The sequence below is a fragment of the Pipistrellus kuhlii genome, unplaced genomic scaffold (genome assembly GCF_014108245.1).
Source record: "Pipistrellus kuhlii isolate mPipKuh1 unplaced genomic scaffold, mPipKuh1.p scaffold_m20_p_11, whole genome shotgun sequence".
NCBI lineage: Eukaryota > Metazoa > Chordata > Mammalia > Chiroptera > Vespertilionidae > Pipistrellus > Pipistrellus kuhlii.
Genome location: NW_023425416.1, coordinates 33,406,052 through 33,422,555, shown reverse-complemented (window position 1 = coordinate 33,422,555; position 16,504 = coordinate 33,406,052). Strand labels below are relative to the sequence as shown.

Below are 16,504 nucleotides of genomic sequence, written 5' to 3'. Positions count from 1 at the left end.
AGGTTGCATGAGGGATCTTTGTGATGAAATAATTCTGTATCTTTTAAATATATATATATATATATATATATATATATATATATATATATATATATATATATTTGCCCTAACCAGTTTGGCTCAGTGGATAGAGCATCAGCCTGTGGCTGAAAGGTCCCACGCTTGATTCCAGTCAAGGGCATGTACGTTGGTTGCAAGCACATCCCTAGTAGGGGTTGTGTAGGAGGCAGCTGGTCAATGTTTCTCTCTCATCTGATGTTTCTAACTCTATCCCATGCCCTACCTCTCTGTAAAAAATCAATAAAATATATATATTTAAAAAAATATATGTTTTTATTGATTTCAGAGGGGAAGGGATAGGAAAAGAGAGATGGAAACATCAATGATGAGAGAATCATTGATAGGGTGCTTCCTGCGCAGTCCCCAATGAGGATTGAGCCTGCAACCAGGGCATATGTCCTGACATGGAATCGAATTGTGACTTCCTGATTCATAAGTTGATGCTCAACCACTGAGCAACACTGGTCAGGCTTGTTCTGTATCTTGACTGTGGTGGTTTTCCACAAATTTGCATGTGTGATAAAATTGCATACAACTAAACACACACAAAAACATAAGTGAGTGCATGTAAAACTGATGAAATCTGAATGAGGTAGATGAATTATATCAAAGTAAACTTCCTGATAATATACTATAATAAAGCAAGATGCTACCATGGGCAAAATTGGATGCAGGGTATATGGAAATTTTCTATATTACTTCTTATAACTACATGAAAATCTATAATTATCTCTTAAAAATATGGGGAAAAAGTAGAATAGAATTGCTTTCCAATCAGTAAGAATAGAAAAATTCTTGGTGCAATAAGTAAATTACCATTCACTTTTCACTTCTCATGCCTTAAATGCTTCTAATTCAATAAATGAATAACTTGTAAAAAGTCCTACAAAACAGTAATTCAGAAATATCTCATTTCAAGAGAGTGAAGAGAATCACATCCTAGGTCGGAGACAAAAAAGAATATCAATGTGCAATCTTTCCTATTGAAGAAGAAATAACAGAAAATTGTCCAGATTTGGGGATTTACAAAAATAAACATTTTGTATGAGCTATTATACATCTACATTAGCAGAAGCAACATTGCTTTCATGCTTATGAAGTTTCTATTATGCAAATCTCTTTAGTTCCTCCATACAACCCTTTCTGGAAGCAATATAATGTAATTTAAAAACACAGGCCTAACAATTAGGATGATCACCCAGTTCTGTCTGTGTCACTCATCTGCTCAGTCATTACAAACCAGTCAATGTTCAATTTCCTTATCTGTAGAATGGGGATGAAGCTTCTGCCTCATTGTGCTGTGAGTAACAAATAAAAGAGACACTTGTAACAGAGAAAATTAGGAAATAGTATACAAATATATTACAATATCTAACAAATGGAAGAGGTGCAATGTAATCTCTCCAAGTCTTTTTCAACAGACTTTCCAGCCCCACACTGAGCTGCAATAAGCAAAGCTTTAACCCTGATATACTAACCATTAGTGGTCTTGTCCTCTGCTATCAAATAGCACACATTGGTGACTCTGTTACAGAAGCCACTGAAGGCCTAAACCTATAAAACCTTTTTTAAGGAGTACAGATTTAAAATTATTTGCCATCACCACCTTTAACTTAACTTTAAAAGAAATCTATTCGGTTTTTTTTGTTGTTGTTGTTATCCCCAAGCTTCTGGCATGTCCATTGTTTGACAGCATGCCCATAAGATAATGGAACAAAATTCAGTTTCAAAAGAGTCCTGTGTTGTTGTTTTTTAATGTATAATTTCCCATTATATAGAAATATTAAGAACAGCTCTTTTTGTAACAGTTTTATAGATTTCACAAGTAGCGCCACAGATTTTCTATCCTAAAGATAGAATTTTCTAAATTTTAACAAAGAAACTATTTCAAGATACAAGATAGTCATTTTACAAAGAAAATAAACAGGGCTAATCTCTTTTTAAAAACTTGTAATTTCTGAAACATGTTTCCCCTTCTCAAAGATACTAAGACAAGTGAGATACATTTTGTTATTGACTCCAGTTCTTCTGTGACATATAATTTTCTGTGCCTACTCATTGAGGAGCATCCTATGTTTGTTCATTTCACTTAGTTTAACCAATGAGATGTTAGCAAACATGACACAAGAAAAAACTTGAGAATTGTTTGTGTTATGGGGCTGGCTTTGCTGCACCTCTGCTATCGCCAGAGATCATGCTCAGGCCAGCATATGACAAGAGGCATGTGGAGCAGAAACTCCCCCAGTTAAACTTCCCTGGCCAAGCCTAAAGGGGAGCAGAAACTGTAGAAAGTTTGCATATGCATGAGCGAGCCCAGCCAAGACCCCAGGCAAGTCAGGAAGCCAGATCTCGGTCAGGTGATGTCCTACTCAACTCACAAACATCTGAGCTATAATGATCAGTAGATAACTAATATTGCAAACAAGTCTGCACTATTGAAAAAAAATCAACATTACCTTTAATATGATTTTACTGTTAAAATAGTAATTTCATATTATGAATTTCAATATTTTCATTGCTAATTTTGTTTGTTTCTCAGGTCTCATACACTCAACAATCTGGGTCAGTACAACTAATCATGGACCAGTAAAGGCTGCTCATCCAGGGGTTGAGAGACAGATAAGATTGAATACAGAGTGTCCTGTCATCTCTACTGCTGTAGCTATAACTCTAGCCTTCTCCCTATTATCCAGAAAAAACATTTTTAACAGCTTTATTAAAATATAATTTATGTTTAAATTTTTTTAAAATATATTTTTACTGATTTCAGAGATGAAGAGAGAGAGAGAGAGATTGATAGAAACATCAATGATAACAGACAATCATTAATCAACTGCCTCCTGCACACCCCCTACTGGGTATCAAGCCCAAAACCTGGGCATGTGTCCTAGCCAGGAATCGAACCATGACCTCCTGGTTCTTAGGTGGATGCTCAAGCACTGAGTAACACTGGCCGGGCTGCACATATTTAGATTGTACAATTGGATACATTCAACAGATAAACTAGTATACACCTAACACACCAATACCGTATTCAAGGCAGTGACCCCTCCCCAATTTCCTCATGCTCCTTTGTAATTCCCCCTTCTCCACCCCAGTGCCGCTCCTAAGCAACCATGATCAGCCAGAGAATTTTAAAACTTAAGTTAGTGTGAGAGCATTATATTGATAACTCTGAATCTTTTCCAATCTTATCAAACACCTGAAATTGTGGTATAGCTCTCAGGTGATCTCCAACACCACTGGGCATGCGTTCTCAAGTAGGAAGAACTGCTTAAGGTGCTTACTCTAACAAGGGAGATAAATTTCTGAATAATCCACTCCATGCTGCTCATAAAACATTGCCACTTTGCAGCTTTCTAAATCGAGTTTCCCCAAAATTGTATTCTTAAAAAGCATGAAAATGATTTGTAAGGGTCTCCAAGGGAAGTCGGCCATAACCATTAAGATCTTGGTCAAATAAATTTAATGCTTTACAATTTAGCTCCAATTTTTCTGTCTTTTTATTAAACACAGACTGCTAAAGCCAAAACCATGTGTATAAATTCCAGCTTCACTATTTATAAAGTGTGTGACTTTTGACAATTTATTCAACCTTTCTGGGCTTTAATTAATTTCTCCATCCCTAAAGTAGGGGTAAAAACATCTGCCTTTTGTTATTAAGAGATTAAATAAACTGATATAGCTGAAAATATTAAGCATAGCACTGGGTTCATGGTAGCTCATTAAATGTCAATTCACTTCCCTTTCCTTCTTTCAAAGTAAAATTCGAGTGAAGTTGAAGGAAGAACTTGGGTTTTGCAATCTATATATATAAAAAGCCAGCAATCAGAACACCTTAATAACCAGAACGACTGGTTGCTATGACACCCACTGTGGCCAGTGAACTATAGATCTGGTGGTGGAGCTGACCGACCAATTTCCCTCAGATCCTCCCTCCCAGCTGGCCATGCCCATGATTGGACACTCCCACCCCAATTGAGGGCAGAGTGGCAGGCCAACTCCCTGCAGCCCTTCCCCATGGCCAGCCCCAACCCTGATCACCCCACCCCCACCCCAATAAGGGGGGGGGGGTAGGTGGGGCTGCAGCTCTCACTACCCCAATTGACCTGTGGCCCCTCCCCCCAGCCATCTCCAAACCCAATTGGGGGTGGGGCTGGCTGGTCAACCTCCCACCATATCCTCCTCCCAACAGGCCTGGCCCCAATCTGCCCCAATTGGGGCTGGGCCAGCCAGACCAGACCATGCATGAATTCATGCACTGGGACTCAAGTCATATGATAAGAGTAAGAGCTCAGCCTTCTCAGCTATTAGCTTTGGGACAAAATATTTTGAACCTCAAGGTTCCTTTTGCCTCCTTTCAACTAAAGTAAAGACAATAAAAATATTTAGGAACAATCAGAGGCCAATATAGACTCAAGTGAATTCCATTTCAAAGTTTCTAGCATAGTAAAGGTAAAGACATATTAAACAAGGATATATATATATATATATATATATATATATATTAAAATAAGTGAATAAATATTTATTTTAATATTTTATATTTATATTAATAATTAAAGTTATGGATAAATTTTCCCCCAATTCCTTAGACTTCTTAAGTAATTGACTTTTGTGTGTGTGTGTGTGTGTGTGTGTGTGTGTGTAACTTACCTTTGATATTATCTTCTGATGCTGGCAGTAAAAAAAAGAAACCATATACTGTCATGTCAAATATTTTCCTGTATCTAACATCACATATCATGTAGTGTAACTAATATAACTAATTTCTCATATATAAATATTTGGTCATTTTGACCACTACAGCCTCCGTAGTGATTGATGAAACATTATAATTTTTAACACAAAAGATAATTATGTGTATACCACAACCAAGTTCAAGCATATTTCTGCTTCACACTTTTTTTTTAACAAACATTCTCTTTCCCATGACATTGGATTCTACCAAGATTTATATTTGTTGTGTCACCAAAAAATAAATGATCATTTATTGAGTTTACAATAATATATAAATTACCTTCTATAGAATACAATTTGAAAAGCTTTATTTATATTTATGGATAAAATTTAAAAAAACTCTAACATTATTTTTAAAAGGTATATATTATTGCCAGGTGTCTTTCAGATTTAAGCACACATCAAAGTAAGTAAAAAAGAAAATGCCAACAATCCAATTAATAAAGGGCAATGAATATAAACAAATAATGCTCAGAAAAAGAAATTCAAATAAATCTTAAGAATATTAAACAATGTTCAACATATGTACATTAAAATTATAATAGGAAGCCACTTCTCATCTATTACTAGTTAAAAAGCAACCCAAGTGATGAGATAAAAAATGAATATACTTAAATGCTATTCAAATATTTATAATTATTACTATCTTTAATTTTGTAACGTTTGGTTTGCTTAAACAAAAAAATACACCATATGATATGGAGCACCTTACAGGGTGGCAGCAACTCTTGGTAATTCTTGCCTCTACATCCTAAATCTTGGATTCACACATTTGTTAAGAGAGAGTTGTGGGTTCATTTTCAGATGTTACCTAAGTAAAGCATACCAAATTAATACTACAACACAAACGTTCCAGTCCAGTGACATTAATTCTTTTCCATCATTCATGGAATCATAGTAGAAACATTTATTTAGGTGTTAAGGTAAAAAAATATGCCCAAATTTACCTTCCACCTTATTCTCTCCATTGAAGGAATAGCCAGAACACTACCCTTAAGAACAAGTCTACTTCTTGTCCAACTAGGCGTTTGATTTGTCAATAGCATCTGAACTTCTCATGTGCAGCCTTCTTTTTAGAAAATCAAATAAACCATGACAAGATCAGGTGCTCTGGACTCAGTTCCCTCTAGCTCAGTAACTAGAAACTCAGTTGGACTGACAAGTACAATAAGGAAGTCTGCCCAAAAGATGGAATAGGACAAAAGAAAACGTGAAGGAAAAAAGCTTTAGTAGATTTGAGAGTTTGAGAGATAGATACTCTTATTTCTTCCTATATGTTCTTTATAGAGAAAAGGTAAATGATTTCTGTTAAAAGATGTCAGTAGCACCTGCCAATGGAGACTATATTTCTGCCAATAAAAGCATACTCAAAATAGAAGAATTTCCTCTGTAGGGGCAGATATATGATGATGGAAAAATAAAATTAATAAAATTAATAAAATTAAATTAAGTGAAAAAACACAATGTGTCAATGTAATAGCTATGAGATTTTGAATATCTTCTAAGGGGAGATTAGCCTGACAATTTTTAAAAATCACAAAAAGACTCTAAAGTCAGCAAATCAGAGCTCCCAAAACTCAAAGAAAATGGATAGCTTTATTTCTAAAAACAAAACAAACCAAAACAAAAACACACACACACACAAAGAAACAAACAAAATAAACAATAGATTTTCTTTGACGAGTAAAACTGCTTTGCACAATGAATACATTTAATAGTTCCAGATATGTCTGAAATGCCTATTTAAGAACAATGCATAAATAACAAGTACTCAAAGCATAATATATCAAAAGAAAAAAAAAACACCCAAAAACCTATAACCTGAAATAGCTAAAACTTTAAAGCAGAAATCTCTTTTTGCAAGAGATAGAAACTAGAAATGATACCACAGATTGCCCCAGTCTGTTTATATGTACTATAAAAAATGCCACATTTAGAGGCAGTGTGATATAGTAAAAAAGTCACAGGCTATAGTAAGCTGGTGTAATTATGTGGAAAAATTCTGAGCTTGAGTTCTGTCATCTGAAACAGAAAGGAAGCCCCCATCCCCCTTGCAGGGTGGTTGGATTGTGGTAGGAACAGAGAAAACGACAGCGCGGTACGGAACCTATAAATAGACATGCCCCACATCCTAGTCACTGTTATCATTCAAGTTTTATTAAAGAAATTAGTACTTAAAACATGTGAAAATGAAGGGCTAGAAGCCAGTCTTCTTCGAATTATATTTCAAAGCTAAATTTAATCACCCATTACTTGATAAAAGGAACACCAGCTACCACCGAAGGGAAATACAGACAACTAATTAATATACAACCCTGGCTTTAAAGGAATTTAAAGTCTTTCACTCAAACGTTTATGGAACAAAGACTTTGTTCCAAGCACAAGTCCAAGCTAAGGGGATGCAAAATGAAGGAATATGGGGCTTCAAGGAGGTGGTGGTTGAGTGTTAAAACATGAAAGCATGTAATTAGAGCTCCCTCCCTGACTAGAGGGAGGGGCAAGGTGATGTGGAAGCATGGAGGAAACATCACCTAACTCTACCTGGAGCTTCACAGAAAGAGCTCGTATAGATTCTAACCTTCGGGATGGGGTTTGAAGACAATAAAAAGATCTTGCTGCTCAAGTGACATGCAGAGCCCCAGAAGCAGGGCTGAACAGATGTTTGGGGGTGAGTGTGTCTGCAGTCCAGGAGGCAGCGGTTAAAAAAGATTTTGTAGAATCATCTTGGAGTTGATAACACTAAGGACTTTGGACATTCTCCAAGAGATTGCAGGAGCCAATAGATAGCTTTAAGTAGGAGGGCTACGAGATTAAATAGTCATACTGGTTTTTGTTTTTTAAGAGAGAAATCACTCCGGGAACAATGTTGCCTGCTGGGGTTTCGAGTGAGTGGCATCAGGGCCTGTGACCACAGGAGTCTAATGAGAATGAGGTGGTATTTATGTAGATAAGGAACAGCGGATTCAAAGTAAGACAGAGGCAGTGAAGAGGGAGATGAGGAGCCAAATTAGGGCATTTCTAAAGTAAAATCTCAAAGGCTTGATCACCACTGAGATACGTGGGCAGTCCAGGCCCACTCCTTTTTTTGAGCTTGGAGAAATGGGTGGGTAGTGATGCCAGTAATGGGGCCAGAAAACACGAGAAGACAGATGGATTTCATAGGCTAGAAGAGATTACCAGTTCATCTGGGGACATGAATTTTGGAGGGCTTAAGGAATGTAGATAGTTGCATCAACAGCTATAAAGAAAAGCAAAATACATCTTCCAGGGAATTTATAAGCCAAGAAATATAATCTGACTGTTTAACTTGCTAAAAAAGCTCTTTCATTGCTCCTGTTGCTAAACATGCCATAGGAAAAGTTGGAGCCTCTTCTTTCTTGTTTGTAGACTCTGCTAAACCAAAATGTATTTAAAAGCCTACAGTCAGACTATATCAGCAAAATACATTGCCAGGTGAACCCCACTGTCTCGGCAGCAGGTGCAATTCTGTACCTTTTACTGTTGGCATTTCTCCAATCGACTTCACTGGGACTGAATTCTAGCATGCTCTCAATCCCTTTTCCTCTCCATAGCCGTAATTCTATAGTACAACACAGGGGTGGAGAAGGGGACTCAGCTCTGTGGTCAGAAATCAATCTTTCCCTTTCCTGAGACAAAGTTAGCTTCCGGGGCAGAGCAGGCATTCATAAGAAAATGAATACATCCATTCCACTGCATTCTATGGGACCCCAGTCCAAGAGTAAAGGCATTGTGAGAAGCATCTTAAGTTTCAAGGTTAACATTTCTCCAATATTATGCATCAACCTGAGGAATATGGAAAGGTTGAGAGTTTTTACACCAGGCATAGATGGTCCCATAGTTCTCTTGCCAAGACATGGATCTATCAGCTCCAATGGCTTATTATGACAAAGCACTCTGGCTTTGAAGACAATCCATGTCTGGCCTCATAGAGTTTCTATATCCTCCTGCCTCCTCCACCTTGCCACTTTCCCATTCTCAAAGATACTTGCTCTTCTCTCTGAAGACCCCTCCCCTCTCCCATTTTAGCCTCAGTGAGAAGTGCTACACAAATTGGCAAATAGAATATAGATTTTGCCCTTACCCTCTTTAAAAATATTTTTATTGCCGAAGCCGGTTGGCTCAGTGGTAGAGCGTCGGTCTGCGGACTGAAAGGTCCCGGGTTCGATTCCGGTCAAGGGCATGTACATTGGTTGCAGGCACATCCCCGGTAGGGGGTGTGCAAGAGGCGGCTGGTCGATGTTTCTCTCTCATCGACGTTTCTAGCTCTCTGTTCTCTCCCTTCCTCTCTGTAAAAAATCAATAAAAAATATATTTAAAAAAAATTTTTATTGATTTTTAGAGAGAGAGGAAGAGAGAAAGAGAAAGATGAGCCGACAATTTTCACCCAGAAGTCACTTATTATTTGAAGCCATCTCAGGCCACTCCCTCACAGAAATTATCCCATCCAATCTAAATGTGCACAGTCCTTTGCCTACCGCTCCTGAATACTCTTATTCCTTTTCCTCCTATATATGGCAATTTGGGCATACATTCATTGTCCTTTTTGAGAGCAGGACATGCCCAATTCATGCCAAAGTTCCTAGCATAATAACTTTGTATGTAGTAGGTGTTAATGAAATATTATTGAAGAAATGAGTAATTGATTGACTGGCTGGTTGAATGAATATTTCTTCAGAAAGACTGGGCCCTCTCAGAAGTCTAGGAGAGCCCAGAAACTGGTAACTCAAGACTTTTCATGTTTCTCAGCCAGAAGAGGGCTCATGCCATGGCCTTTGGTCTACAGTTGATGCCAAACGCCAGAGCCTAAAAGGAAAATATTGTGAGTGTAACTTCCATCTGGACATATTAGCTATCTACATAACGATGTTAAAACAAAATTATCTAATATTTTAGAGATTATGTAATAGAATGCTTTTTATTATTTGCAGTCTTACCCATCAAAAGAAATGTATTTTGGTAAACACATAAATCCAATTCTTGTATATCAAAATCAAATACTTTCTTGAGGGGAAATTATGAGAGCCCTTGTGATGAGTCCTTTGCAGGATGAAGATTTCATCTGCAAAGGCCAAAGAATGAGAATAAATGATTCCCTCACTTCTCTCCTCTTCTGACTTCTCCCTCTCCCTATCTTTCTTTATATATATTTTTTAATAAACCTGTTTAAATTAAACTAAGTTTAAATTAAAAATTTTATTTGGTTTAACATAGCCAGTCAACCTCAATGCACCAGTGCATTGTAGGGAGTTTCTTAAATCTGAATCATGGTTATAGGCATGAGAAAGAGATGGAAACATACTGTTTCAGAAACAGTCCACATAGTTGGCCCAGAAGTGACCTGGTTAATAAAGTTAATAAGATGGAAACAGCTCAGTCACCTCAGTGTGCATGGACCTGACTTGATATCATTATTTGCAGATGCCACATTCTTGTACTGGTACCCCATCCAGGGCAGACTAAGATACTTATTCATAGGCTAATAGACCCCATGTAACCTTCCTTATCTGGAAAGATGGAGCACCCTGTCAGGAGACAGGGAGTCATGTTCTGAAAATATACCTATGTCTCCCACTTTACTTTCAGACCAGAGAATGAAGAATCTGATAGCACAACTGACTGAACATGTCCTAAGTAAGGTTTACTCATGTCATCCCCCATTGTGAAGGAAAACCCACCCTCCAGTAAGTTGGGCCTCATATTCACAAAGATTTCAGCCATAAACTCAGCAGAGTTGTGCACATAGGATTACAGGGTGTGCTCTATAAACCTGCCTCATGAAGAACAAATGCAAGAACATTACCCTTTGTATGACAGGACAGCAGTGCAATAGCAACTGTAGTGGACAGGATTCTAAGACAGCACCCAGGATTCCCAACTCCTGTATACACACTTGTCTAATTCCTCTCCCATGCATGTAGACAGGACATATGATTTTAGAAGGGATTTTACAGAGGAAATTAAGATCCATAATCAGTTGACTCTGAGTTCATCAAAGGAGAGAATATCTTAGCTGGGCCTGACTTAGTGAGACGAGCTCTTAAAAAAAAAAAAAAAAAGGCACTTGTGCTGGTCTTAAAGACAGGTGTAAGCTGTTCTGTTATGAGAGGGCCTAAATAAGAGGCCATGTGTCAAGAACCTGAAGGTGGCTTCTAGTTGCTGAAAAGTCCTTGGCTGACAGCCAGCAAGAAAAAAAAGAGAGCTCAATCATAAAATCACAAGCAACTAAATTCTGCCAACAACCACATGAGCCTGGAAGAGGGCCGCTAGTTTCAGCTGAGATCAGGTCGCAGTTGACAACGTATTTGCCGTCTTGTGAGACCCTGAGCAGAGGACCCAGCTAAGCCTTGCCTGGATGTCTGGCCTTGAGAAAATGTGAGATAAGAAGCCACTAAGTTTGTGAAAATTTGCTAAATAGATACAGAAAACTAACGCAGGAACTACCTCCCTAAACAGAAAGAAGAGCAATAAAAGAAACTGTAATACCATATGAAAATTTAAAAAGTCTGTAGAATCTTCCATTTGTGGGAAGATATTTATGAAGTGCTAGGCATTTTCTTTCCTGTTTTCACCTAATAGCCTTGTATACACACAGACCTGTAATAACGGAGCACATTTTTTTTATTGGCTACCTGCCTTTAATTTAAGATATTTTCCACACTACAACTAAGCAAAGACTTCAGATCTCCACAGTCTCACCTTATCCTTCCCCCTTCTGAGGACATTGGGTACATTACCATTTTCTCTATACTTTTAATGTTAAGAGATCTATGTAATTTAATGAAAGTGTAAAGCATACTCTTTTCTTTCTAGTCCAAAAAAAAAAAAAATCACTGAGAATTGCCTCTGAAAAGAAAGTATTTTGATTTGAACACATTTTCTTGGACCGTTTGAACAACCTATAATTGGAGTACATAAAATATATGCAAACATGAATGAGTTTCTGAAGCACAGTTCTTGAATGCTTTGATGGAAATCTCCTTGACAGATACCACTGGGCCCCAGACTTCCTTTAAAGCTTAAACCTTGCCTCATTAACCCCAAAGGGGAAGTAGTATGGCCAAATTTTGATATGACTAGAAAATGTAGGCTAATGTACCATTATGTTTGAGAATGGCTACTTTGAGAATAAGTATTATATTCTCAAAAAAAATGTGTTTTTCTCCAATGGTACTCTGTGGCAAATATTTGCACTGAAAACTATTTTATAAAATAAGTACTTGTGTCCTATATGTTCCCTTTGTCCAAATTAATATTCATGTACTTAAAGCAAAATTCTATTAACAAAATATATATTTTTAAATACATTAAATGTGTTTTAAAAAAGGAACTATGGAGGAGTAAACTATATGCAAGTCATAATGCTAAGATTGTGTGTGTGTGTGTGTGTTTGTGTGTGTGTTTTAGAGTATTTCAAATGAGAAATATAGCTACATGCAATGAGTTAAATAAAGTAATTGGAGTTGTTTTTCCCACTAAAAGAGGTAGACATATTCAATATTTCCAAGGTCTTAGTTTTTCTAAGTCTCATTTGCACTTGAATTAAACACAAATGAGAAGATATTTTAAGAGTAAATATATTTTAGGGTAGTTTTATATACAAAGATTTATATTTTCTAATAGTTTAAAAAAATAACATTGTATTTGAGAAAAACAATTTAATTAATGGTCCACAATTATCTTTAAATACTGACAAAAAGCTCACTTTTTAAATATTAAAAGTAAAATATATCATATTACATAAAACAATAAAATGTCACTAGGTGAAAAAGTATATTAACCTCTTTTATGTTGCCCTGTGATTATACATCAACTGATACATTAGTAAGATGATGTTGTAGGCTTTTCTTGTCATATACTTGTTTTTTTCCTGGGGGAAATGTTAGATGCTGTTTTGTCTTATTATTTTTTATTATAACTAGAAGCCTGGTGCACAAAATTCATGCATGGGTAGAGTCCCTAGGCCTGGCTGGCAATCAGGGCCAATTGGGGCCTTCCTTTGTTCTGGGCCGCCCCCTGGTGCTCAGTGCATGTCATAGTGAACAATCAAACTCCTGGACTCCTGTCTACGGGTTGAACTCCCAAGGGGATACTTTGCATATTATATATATATAGATAGATATTAAATATATATAGATAGATATTAAATCAAGAGGGCTAACAATAATACTACAGATATCATGGTTAAGTTAGCAAAGTGGTTTCTCAGGGTTATTGTTTGCTGACTGGATTTTTATCAGAATTGTCCAAAATAAAATAAGAAACTAACGTGACACTAAAATGTACCCAAAAAATAATGCAGAAAAATTTTAGCAAGTAAGCACATTGCATTGTTAGTATAATAATATTGTCCATTCTCTAGGATCATTTTTATTTGAGGGTGTAATAATTTAGCAACATCAAAACTTGCTAACAGTTTTATCTTGCACAAGAAAATAAATGACCACTATAAAAAACCAAGAGAAAGAAGAAAAACCATGGGAAAAGAGTTTCCAGGATAGTAATTTTACTTAAACGAAATCGTGTCAACACAGAAAAGATAGCATAACATGATAAACTGAATATTTAGCCGGGGAAATGGTATGCATATGATTCTAGACACAGCAAAATTTAGGGGTAAAGATTTGCTTCAAGTATTTTTTTAAGTGTCCAGTTGTTCAAGTCATCCTGCAATTCAAACAAAGAGCAAATGTGAAAGTATAATCCTCTTTCATTGAGTGAGGTTTGTTGGGACCAGGAATAGCCGGCAAATGTTGTAAACAAAACATTTGTGCTACTCATCACTTTGAAATGTGCTTCACTGATTTTCAGATTGATATCATCCAAAGTGGTTCCCTCCAGGAATTCCCCAGAAGCTGTGGATCACAAACAAAGCCTGCACTCCAACAGTTTTAATGTGTGTGTTTTTTTTAAATATTCTAAATGCTGATATATGTGAATGTCTTCCCAGATAAGGATTTAAAATGTCTAACCTTCTATTTTATTAACATTAACGTGTAGTTAAGATAGAAAAAGACCTACTCACTAGTGCACCTCTCCCTCTTTGTAAATGCCTTCTGCTTGTCAAATATGATAGTGACAGAGGCATCCTCATACTGAGGATCCAAAGCCCCTCATTAGCAATTGATATCTAAGTAGAACCCTGAGGTAATTCCCAGGGCTATGCCTGGATGACTCACTGCACAAGGCTCTCCATGCAACTTTAAATGACAATGATATAAGCAACTGCTTTTTACCAATTACTTCATTTTTTTTCAATAGATGTCTTGTGACCAATGTCAGAAGGCTTTGAGGGAGGAATATTACATTGGCAATGTCAAGACTAAACATCCACATAGAACTAATTACTTCCTAAGGTAATAAACACAGCACCCCCCAATCATGCATGATTAAGGGCTGCAGGGGTGAATTTGTGTGATGGTTAGGTGGTGGAGGTAACGGCGTAGCAGGGACTTGACATTTTATTGCAAATTTTGGTCGTATTATTATTTAAGGAAGACAGATATAGCATGGCATTGCACTTTTCTTATGCTGCCTGACACATCTAGAATGTAAAAAGGGACAGAGTGGCTACAGCTAAAGATAACACCGGAAGACTATCCACCCCAGCTACCACTCGTAGGCTGGATGTCAAGAACAAAAATTGAATAAAATCAAGTCAATGCTTCATCTCTCCCTTATGTAATAAGTTTCCCGAGTATTCCCGAAGTTCAAAAGTCCAGGCGTTACTTCCCAGCATCGTTAGAGTGTGTATCTAGAACACTGGAGTGGAAATAAAATTCAATGAGGTCTCCATACCAGCTCCAAAACACATCATAGTAAAAAAAAAAAAAATCTCAAAAACCCACCACACACAATAATACCTGAACCACTGGGGGGTGGGAGGGGAAGCCTTTTAAATTAATGAGTTTCTAGGAGTCTGGTGTAATAGTAAGAAAAAAGAGAGATAGCACGGAAGCAACATACGCTAGGAGGAAAGTGTGAATGGATATTCATAGTGAAACCGACTGAGAACATTTGCTGGAGAAGTGACTACAGACTTTAATTACAGGGAGAAAGCTGACTGGGAAGACCAAAGGGCTGGAGAAGGGAGCTAGAGAAAGACTGGGAAGGGATCAGGACCTGACCGTGGTCCTGAAATAGAACAGTTGTTCCGATAGAACACACTATCTCTCTCTTTAAAACAACAACAATCACAACACACACACACACACACACACACACACACACACACACACACACCTGTCATATAAACAAGCTACACGTCCAGTAACAGTTCCCCTTAAAAAATGTCAAAACTTTCTTTTCTGGTAAGATCAGCCTTTCTAATGCCCAGCTCCTCCTTCCCCAACAATTTCTCCTCGAGTGTTAGGATCATTTCGGGATGGAAAGGTACTCTCTGCTAGTGTAAAGCAGGAATCAAGATTCTGACAGACTCACAATGTTTAGAATCCCACAGAAAGCTTACACTTGGCAATTCCTGGTTCTAGTCTGCGTTTCTTAAACTCTCATGGGAAATCATGCCACCCTAAAGACCTCAGGGAAGGAAGCTCCAGGGACCAAGAACAGTCCAAACTCTCCCTATCACCAAGGAAGACTTGACAATGTGGGATTACGGTGGCATAGCCCCCACTGTGGACAATCCCCACTCCCACCTCATCAACTTAATAAAAACCAATCCCCGAAAGAGGTACCGAAAAGACAAGGTCCCAAAGGGAACGGGGACCAGCCTTCAGGCTCTTCGGGCCCCAAGTAACCAAGGAGCCCAGCTAACACCAAAGTGGGCACTGGCTGCACCCAACCACTAACATTTCTCCGCACAAAAGACACCTTGGCAGGAAATCCACTCCGCTGTTGCACAAAAAGGTGAGAGCGAAAGTCATGTCCACCCACAACACACCCACACAAAAAAATCATTATAAAAAAAAAAAAAAATACCGGGCCACTGGCCCAAGTGCAGGACTTACGGGTGCCGTCAAAACGGGTGGCGATGGTGTCCAGGAAGGTGTTCTGGGGCGCCAGCAGTCCTTTCATCACCGGCATCTTTCCAGCGTGGTGTGAAATTCTCCATCAAAGTTTGTCCGGGAGGGTTGTTCCAGAGGAAAGTGCCAAGAAGGGTGAAGGGGAGCGAGGGGATGGCGGGGAGGGGGCCGCCCGGGCGTGGCGGTGGGGCCGAGCCCAGGGAAGGGGGAGGCTGGAAGGAAGGAGGGAGGAAGCGAGTCCCCGCCGCCGCCGCTGCTCAGACAGGAGCAGCCCCGAGAGCGCTCTGCTCCGCACCTCCAGGCTCAGCCCCGCGCAGGCTCCTCTCCCGCCTCCTCCACCTCTGCCAGCCGCTTAGCCCCCTCCCTCCTCCCCCCTCCCTCCTCCCTCCTCCCTCCTCCCTCCTCCCCGCCCCTCCGCTGGCGGCTGTGCCCGCCGGGCGCCGGGCGCGTGCCTCGTCCCCCCACCCCGCCCGCCCGCCCGCCCGCCCGGAAAGCGCCCTCGGAGGGCGGCCGGGGCGCCGCGCCCTGACCCAAGTCACCGGGGTCTTGGAGGGCAGCGCCGGGCCTCCCCGTCTCTAAGGGGACTTGCCAGGAAACGCACGCGAGCGCATCTCCCACCCCCCAGGAGCCAGGGAACAAAGACCCCTTTGTTCGCTCCCGCTCCCTCTCTCGGGAGGAGCCCGGAGGGAGTCCCGTGGGTGTGG

General features: G+C 39.0%; 1 protein-coding gene across 1 annotated transcript in view; it reads right to left on the bottom strand.

Moving 5' to 3' along the window:
• KCNH8 (potassium voltage-gated channel subfamily H member 8) overlaps nucleotides 1-16,122 on the bottom strand; it is a 267,106-nt gene extending 250,984 nt beyond the window's left edge. Inside the window, exon 1 of the mRNA XM_036431582.2 lies at nucleotides 15,786-16,122. Within this exon, the coding sequence (XP_036287475.1) occupies nucleotides 15,786-15,861 (76 nt within the window). The 5' untranslated portion in view covers nucleotides 15,862-16,122. The remainder of the gene's footprint in view (nucleotides 1-15,785) is intronic.
• Between the last annotated feature and the right edge of the window lie 382 nt (nucleotides 16,123-16,504).